The sequence below is a fragment of the Theropithecus gelada genome, chromosome 7b (genome assembly GCF_003255815.1).
Source record: "Theropithecus gelada isolate Dixy chromosome 7b, Tgel_1.0, whole genome shotgun sequence".
NCBI classification, from domain to species: Eukaryota; Metazoa; Chordata; class Mammalia; order Primates; family Cercopithecidae; genus Theropithecus; species Theropithecus gelada.
Genome location: NC_037675.1, coordinates 96,091,763 through 96,100,109, shown reverse-complemented (window position 1 = coordinate 96,100,109; position 8,347 = coordinate 96,091,763). Strand labels below are relative to the sequence as shown.

The window sequence follows — 8,347 nt, the reverse complement described above, 5'->3', positions numbered from 1 at the left end:
CATGTGGAACTGTGAGTCCATTAAACCTTTTATTTAAAAAAAACAAATTACCTGGTCTTGGGTATGTCTTTATTAGCAGCGTAAGAACAGACTAATACAGTGGGTACAGACAGTTACAAATACCCACTGTGTGTCTAGACTGGGCAAAAAAATCTTTAGGACACTCATTTTTCCCATTCTACTCATTAATAGGTGGCCCTAAAGCAGGCTTTGTCTGTAGGCTGCAAAAAGGTGTTGCTCATATTTTTCTCAGCCCCACACATGAATTAAGGGGCCAATGCCACTCCCCTGCCCTGCTGGTCACACCAACTTAACCTCTTTGGGGATCATGGGGGCAAGTGCGTTTAGCAACCTGCTGCTCAACATGTAGCCACCCTGCCAGTAACCTCAGCATCACTGGGACCTTGTGAGAAATATGGGACCTCAGGCCCCATCCCAGACCTGTTGAATCAAAATTTGCTTTCTAAAAAGACCCACAGGGAATTTGTGCATACAGTAAAGTTTGAGATTCATTAATTTAGCAAAATGGATAAGACTGGAAAGCAGCTCACCTGCTTTCTAGCTCAGTGAGCTGGAGCACGTCTCTGAAATTCTCTGATCCTCAGCTATGAGAAGGATTGAATCATTAGAAGTTGCCTTTTTAAAAATATTTACAAAATATAGGTACAATCCAAATATAAGCAATTTCATATGGTTCAACAAAATACTCATTTTGTTGGATTGTTGTGATAATTCATTTAAAAATGAGATAAAAGATAGAAAGCATTTGGTACATAGTGGGTGTTTGCTCAAGGTAATTACTGCCTGTGTGCAGGGAGAATAGCCTTGATCACCTTACCCCCATGGGTTCCTGTGAAAACCAAGCAAAAAAACCCAGGTATATGCAACTTTTCATTTAACTGGAGTCTATAATAGAAGGTCCCTGCTGTGTAGGCCATTCTGTTCCCTCTGAGTCACCCAGCATGTCTGAGGGGGCGTTATCCCAGTGGATTTACAATCTTCCCCAGAAAAAGCATGCTTCCCGTTTCCATGTGGAAAGTCATCACCAGGAAGGGCCGACTGAACTCAGTGCCTGGAGTGGGTGAGAGGTCAAGGTCTGGGTGAGGCCTGGGGGTAAGCTGAATGCTGGTGGCTACAGCAGCTTCAGAGCCCTTCTCATCCAGAGTCATCATGGCCTTATGAGTGACCTGCAAGGAAAATTCTAGAATCATCAAGCCACCCCATAGGAAGGACAAACCAGACCTTTATGTTGGGACCAATTTTTTTCTGTTCTGTTACTTAACCCCATATGTATCCATCTACTCACTTACCCAGTCAGTGATTCTTCTATCTACCCTTTAAAAAATTCACTATCCATCTACTACTCTTACATACTTCTGCCTGACTGTTGTTCATCCATCATTGATCCATTCAACCAGCCAGCCAGCCAACCATACTCCACACCTCTCAACCACCTACTTACCTCTGCATGCACCACTTATGTATTCATATACCTATCCATGCACCACTCACTTACCCACCCATCCACGCATCATCCATGCACCCTGCTACCCATGCATCTTTCTATCCGTGATTCCAGCTATTCACTATTCACCTATTCATTCATCCAATCACCAGTCTCCCCATCTATATCCATTTTTATGGCTGGCATCTGCACTTTACTGGTTGCAGTATATTTTGAATATCACACCAGCATCTATCTGTCCATTCACCCATTTCTCCATCCATTCATTCATGCATTCATCCAACCACTCTTTCACCCAATCATTATTGACTTAATCTTTCATTCACTTCATTTTGCTAATTTATCCTCACTCATTCAATCACTCGTTTATTCATGAGTTTATTCCGTGTGCATTTATTGAGTACCGATGCTGTGTACTCCACTGTGCCAGGGATGGTAAGGATAGAAACATGGATTTGACTGACTTTAAAAAAGCTCATCATTTGATCGGGAAGATAAGACAGGTAAAGAAAGCAAGAGTGGAAAGTTATCAGGAGAGATTTCTTTCTGCTTTGAGTGTGGGGGTGAAGGATAACAACAGAGAAACCTTCATGGAGGAGGTAACATTTGTGCAAGGCCTTGAAGAATTGATATAACTTGAATATTCAGAGATGGGGGAGAACATTTTGGGTGGTTTGAAATTAAAAAGTCTGGGCTAGGCGTGCTAGCTCATGCCTGTAATCCCATCACTTTGGGAGACCGAGACGGGCGGATCATGAGGTCAGGAGATTGAGACCATCCTGGCTAACACGGTGAAACCCCGTCTCTACTAAAAATCCAAAAAAAAAAAAAAAAAAAAAATTAGCCGGGCGTGGTGGCGGGCACCTGTAGTCCCAGCTACTCAGGAGGCTGAGGCAGGAGAATGGCATGAACCCGGGGGGCGGAGCTTGCAGTGAGCCGAGATCGCGCCACTGCACTCCAGCCTGGGCGACAGAGCGAGACTCTGTCTCGGGGAAAAAAAAAAAAAGGTCTGAGCCAAAGTCAGAAGGTGAAAACTGTGGGGGCATGTAGGATACCGTGAAGTTCAGTTGAGCAGTTGCTGTGAATAGTAGGAAACATAGTCTGGACAGGAGGGTGATGACTAGATCATGGAAGACTGGGAAATCTTCAGTTCCCTGAGGACCAAGCTGTTCCCCATGTTCCCTGTCAGTTCCCCCACCTTTTTTTTTTTTTTTTTTTTTTAATATATAACTTGTACTTTAGGTCTAAAAGCAGGAATGATCTCCCCAGAAAGCGTCCAACCTGGGGACACAGTTTGCATATCTGCCTTCCCTTTCCTTATTTCCTTTGAGATCCCCAATGTCTTGACAAAGCAGGTGGCAGTCGCAGAATCAACGCAAGGAAGCAAATAGCAACTTGCAAAGTTAAAAGAAATAGCGTCTCCTGTCTTTAAGGAGGTCCTGGACATCTCCCTCCAGTGTTCATCAAAAGACACTGAGAGGCCCTCTGAACACACCGGCCCCAACCTACTTTAGAGATGTTCAGTCCAGGCTGCCCAGGGAAGCCTCCACCCACAGTCACTTGTGGGAGGAGCATCTCCAGTCTGTAGGTTCTAGAAATGGAAAATTTGGGGAAGTGGAAATCGAGTTCTCTGTGGAGAGACAGAAATTGGGTTGCAGTAAAGATCCTGAAACAGCCTCTCACCTTCTTCCCTGCTTGGGGTCCCTCTGCCCCACACACCCCCTCCATCCCATTCTCGGAGGGGCAGTGGGTGTGAGCTTTCTAAAAGGCATACCATCACCAATTCACCTCAGTGTGGGAAGGGGGTTGTAACTACACTGACATGGAAGCCTTACAAGGACAGTGTCATTCTCATGTGATAATAGCAGGTGATACAATGATGTTCCCAGGAACCCAGAGCGGGCACACCTTGCCTGTTCTGGGGATCTGTCAAGCCTTCACAGAGCAAGTGATAGCTCTGCTATGCCATGAATAAAGAATAAGAATCCCAGAGAGGGCTGGGTCAAGAAAGGGCACGTCAGGGCGAGGAATTTGCACACACAAAAGCCCAGGGCTGAGGAACAGCCTGGCAAGTTCAGGAAACTGCAGGGAGCTCAGTAGGTTCCAGGAATAAGCATGGGGGAGTTGGGAACACAGAAAAAAAGGCTGAGGAGGGAGAAGGCTGAGGCTGGGAGAGGCCAGAGCACCAGGCTCTTCAACAGCGTGAGGGGCCAAGGGAGCCCATGACAAGTCACTGTGTCTGCAGCAGAGGTGGGACTTGGGACCAGCCTCCAGACTTCTGGGCCAGTGCTCTCTCCAGTCCTTCCTCCCCAGAACCCAAACTGATATCTTCAAGGAGGCAATAACAGGCCCTGGAGAGTGACAGAGCCCTGAGGGGGAACAATACCATGGAGGTGACAGCATCCCAGGGGGTAACTGTGTCCCTGCAGTGACAGTGCCATGACAATGTGTTCTGGGGGTGATGATGCCATGGGTGGAAGGTGATAGTGTCCTGAGGGCAATAGTGTCTTGGAGGGGTGACAATACCTGTGGGGTGACAGTGTCCTAGAAATAACAGTGACTGGGGAATGACAGTGTTCTGGGGTGTGACAGTATTCTGGGAAGGTGACAATATCCTGAGGGATGACAGTGTCCTGGAGGTGAGATGTCCTGGGTGATGTGACAGCATCGTGGTGGATAACAGTGCTCTGAGCAGGGACAGTGTCCTGGGGTGACCATGCCCTGGAGGTGACAGTGTCCTGGGGTGATAACGCCCTTGAGGTGACTGTGCCCTGGGGACACTTTACAGTGGCTGAGGGAGAAGGTGGGGCCCGGCCTTCCCAGGGCTCTGCTGTGTGCGGGCTACCTGGTCCTGAGCAGACTGTCCCACTTAATCAGTGTTTCGGGCAGCAAGGCATCTTCCAGCTGCCTCATCTTGCCCCTGTTGGGGAAGATGAAGAAGGTGGTGGTGTTCCCAGCATGGTCCATCTGCAGCACAGAGCATTGCAACTCAGGGTCATGCAGGAAGCGGTGGCTGGCCTTCTCCTTCATCATGGGCACCCACACAGCCCTGTGCTCATCTACAAAGAACTCCTTTGGGCTGGTGGCACGTGAGTCAAAGGGTTTCATCCACTCAGCTGAGGGGAAGAGCAACACAAATGTCATCCTCACAGAGAACCGAGAACGGGCTTGGGGTCACCCTTCTGGCAGCTTGTAGGAGTGGGGAAAGCACCTTGGATGCTGGAATCTTGGAGTCCACACTCCGGAAGCCAAGCCCCACTCAATAACTCACTCCCGAGAGGTCCCTTAGTACCTGTGTGGCCCTGGGGCTGAGCCCGGAGCCTCCCTGAGCTTCTGTCCTCATTTGAAAATGATCAATACTATTAGAAACTATTACAATAGGATAATAAGATTATAATCACATAAACACAAATGCTCTCTCATCTCCTTAATCTCTCCTGGAGGTGGTTAATTTTTAAGAAAAAATGTAGCCAGGTGCGGTGGCTCAAGCCTGTAATCCCAACACTTTGGGAGGCCGAGACGGGTGGATCACGAGGTCAGGAGACCGAGACCATCCTGGCTAACGCGGTGAAACCCCGTCTCTACTAAAAAAAAATACAAAAACTAGCCGGGCGAGGTGGCGGGCGCCTGTAGTCCCAGCTATTCGGGAGGCTGAGGCAGGAGAATGGCGTAAACCCGGGAGGCGGAGCTTGCAGTGAGCTGAGATCCGGCCACTGCACTCCAGCCTGGGCGACAGAGCGAGACTCTGTCTCAAAAAAAAAAAAAAGAAAAAGAAAAAGAAAAAGAAAAAATGTTATCACTGTGGCACAAGCTTCTTGAACGTAGGTGTGGATTTGAAGGCTGGGTTCTGCCTGGCTTTGAAATCTAGGGCAAGTTACCCCACTTTGCGTCAGTTTCTCATCTATCAAGTGGACACGATAATATCTATCTTGTTGGGTTGTGATGAGAATTAAAATTAAATATGCACAGAGCCGGTATGTTAATAAGAACTTTGTAGTCAATATATGTGTGTGTATGTGTAACCATGCCTACAAATAAACACCATCAACAGTCATAGATGCATATTTGAGTGATGCCTCGCTGGCTCAGGCAAATAAGCTTTTTTCTTTTTAAAAAATCTGTTTTCTCATCTGTAAAATGGGAACATTGATCTTAGGCATGTCTGCTAAGATAAGACTGGTCTGTTTCACCCAGGTGAGAGTCAAGAGAGACTGTGGGGTACACACACTTTGAGATCTACAGAGCACGGTATGAATGTGAGGACTGAGTTCACCTCCTGAGTCCTGAATGAGAACAAGGGGATAACAACAAGTGTCCCCTGCCCGCCCCCAAATGGCCACCATGGCATCATGTGGTCTATTAAACTAAGTCAGGCATTAACAGCGGTGGATTGAATGTCATGACTGTATTGTTTAAACACACACAATGGTGGGGACATGCAGCCTGTTCACTGTCTTGGAAAAAATTAAGGACTTTAAAAAAAATGTAGGACTCTTCCTGCTCTAATCCATGCCTCCTAAGGCCTGCCAGAGGAAGGAAATTCAGGTTCCTTAATACAGTGGTGGCTTCTAGAGTTACTCAAAGGGGAGCTCATAGTCTTCCATTAGCAGAATCACCTGTGTGAGGAAGGGAGGTGAGCTTCTTCAAATGCAAGGTCATGGGTCTTGGACTTACCCCACTGAAATCAGAATCACTTAGGATAGGTACGAGATACCTGCATTAAACAAACTCTCTAGAAAGTTCATATGCACATTAAGTTTGAAAAACTCTTCTTTAAAAACAAACTCTTCCAGTGTCATTAACATGGAGAAGGGGATGAGTTCCGTGTTACTGGAGGCATTCAAGTAGAGACATCAAGAACTCAGGGGCAGACACTCACTGAGTGTCATCTATATCTAAGTCAGGAGGGGACACTTTCCAGCTGCTGTAAGGGGTGGGGCTCGGGTGTGGTTGGAGCCTGGGTTCTGGGATTCTGGGAAGGAGGTTTGCATTGGGCACACACGCTCTTACCTCTGAGGAGCATGTGATTCACCAGAACTGCTGTGGTTTCACTGCTGAGGTCCTTCTCCCAGGCCCCAAGCTTCCCCTGGGTCTGCTTCTCTATGTATTCGTCAATGTGTTTTTGGGCCTCCTCTAGGCTCTGGTTGGCCCTTGTGCCCAGGCCGCTGAACCTGTGCTGGGCCATGGTCAAGAGGAGCCGGGGACCCTGCCCAGGGAGCCTGAGCATCAGATCCCAGAAGCCCTCCTGGATCTCCGCCTCAGGCACCACAGTGAGGTTGAACCCCAGGCCCTCCAGGAGTTTGGTCCTGCTGGCCCCTGGGGCCCCCCGAGAAAGCATGGCCAAGGCCAGGGAGAGGCTCACCGGGGAGAAGAGAATGTTCTCTCCAGGGGCGTTCACAGCCAACTGTCTGTAGAGTTTGAAGGCAAAGTCTATGTTGCTCACAGAGATTTTGTGGCAGGGCAGGGCAGGCCCAGGGCTGCTGTCCTGGGGGCCAGAATGGATGAGATCCGAAGCTTCTTGGTCAACCAGAGCCACACAATGAGCCCCAGCCATGAGCACAGTGACCAGCGGCCACCACCAAGGGGTTTCCATCCTCTGGGGTCCTTGGTCTGAAAGCAGCGTGGCAGAGAGGACAACAACGTCAATGGTAATGATAACGATAATGTGTGATATTCACAAAGTGTCTGCCCGGTGCTGGGCACCCAGCAAATACTTCAAGGCTCTCCTTGCCTCTCCTGGGGGCTCCCGTCCCATCTCCTCCTCCCCACCCCACAGCTTCCTGCTCACAGACAGACATGGGGGATCTCTGGACAAAGTCAGAGCCCCTCGTCCAGAGGACCCTTCTATGAATCCTGCCTGCGCCAGATCCCAGATCTACGACCTTGGGCGATCCACTTAGCCCATCTGAGCCCCACTTCTTATCCCTGACCTTAGACTTGCAGGAAGCTTGTAAGGAGAGGAGGGCCAGGAGGTGCCTCATGGTACAGCAAGGAGTCCAGGGCTCTGCTCGCATAAGCCCAGCAACCTTAGGCAAGTGGCCTTGCCTCTCAGGACCTTGGCTTCCACTCTGTGGGATGCTGCTAAGAATCCCCACATCACAAAGCTACAGAAATTCAAAGTGTGCACAGAGCACACTCAGCCCAGGAGCCGGCACAGAGAGCCCCAGGAGTGGCAGCGGACTTGGGGCCTCCCTTCCAGTGGTCTGACTCAGCAGGCCTCCGTGGAGTATGGAATCCATTTTGGCAAGGGTCTGAGCTGGTCCTGGGCCCCACTTAGGGAACCACTGTGATCCTTTTAACAGGAAAATCAGATGTGTTCACTCCCTGCTAGAGACTTCCAATGGCCCTATAGCAACCAAGAGAAATCCTGTGTTTCTCACCACACCTTAGGAGGCCCTACATGACAGGGCCCTGCTAGCCTTTCTCGCCTCCTCTTTTTTTTTTTGAGACAGAGTCTTGCTCTGTCACCCAGGCTGGAGTGCAGTGGTGTGATCTAGGCTCACTGCAACCTCCACCTCCCAGATTCAAGTAATTTCCTAGTAGGGACACGGTTTCACCATATTGTCCAGGCTGGTCGAACTCCTGACCTCAGGAGATCTGCCCACCTCGGCCTCCCAAAATGTTGGGATTACAGGCATGAGATACTGTGCCTGGCCTCTGACCTCCTTCTGACCATCCTTTCCCTCCCTCCCTCTGCTCCAACCATCCTGGCCTTCTTGCTAGTCTAGAACTTACCAAGCTTCTTCTTCCTGCTCAGGACCTGTGTTCTTGCTGTTGGCTGCCTGGAGCAGCCTTGCTCTCACCCTTTCCACAGCTCACTTCCTTCCTTCACTCAGTTGTCGGCTCAAAGGTCACCTCCCCAGAGAGACCCCACCTCTGCCC

The 8,347-nt window shown here is 49.3% G+C and overlaps 1 protein-coding gene across 1 annotated transcript; it reads right to left on the bottom strand.

Moving 5' to 3' along the window:
• Nucleotides 1-713: 713 nt before the first annotated feature.
• LOC112629439 (putative serpin A13) lies at nucleotides 714-7,646 on the bottom strand. The gene is made up of 5 exons (XM_025393018.1): nucleotides 7,407-7,646; nucleotides 6,476-7,075; nucleotides 4,311-4,581; nucleotides 2,975-3,095; nucleotides 714-1,187 (listed from the first exon to the last, which is right to left on the bottom strand). The coding sequence occupies exons 1-5, from the start codon at nucleotides 7,477-7,479 to the stop codon at nucleotides 978-980; spliced, it is 1,275 nt and encodes a 424-aa protein (XP_025248803.1). The 5' UTR covers nucleotides 7,480-7,646; the 3' UTR covers nucleotides 714-977.
• Between the last annotated feature and the right edge of the window lie 701 nt (nucleotides 7,647-8,347).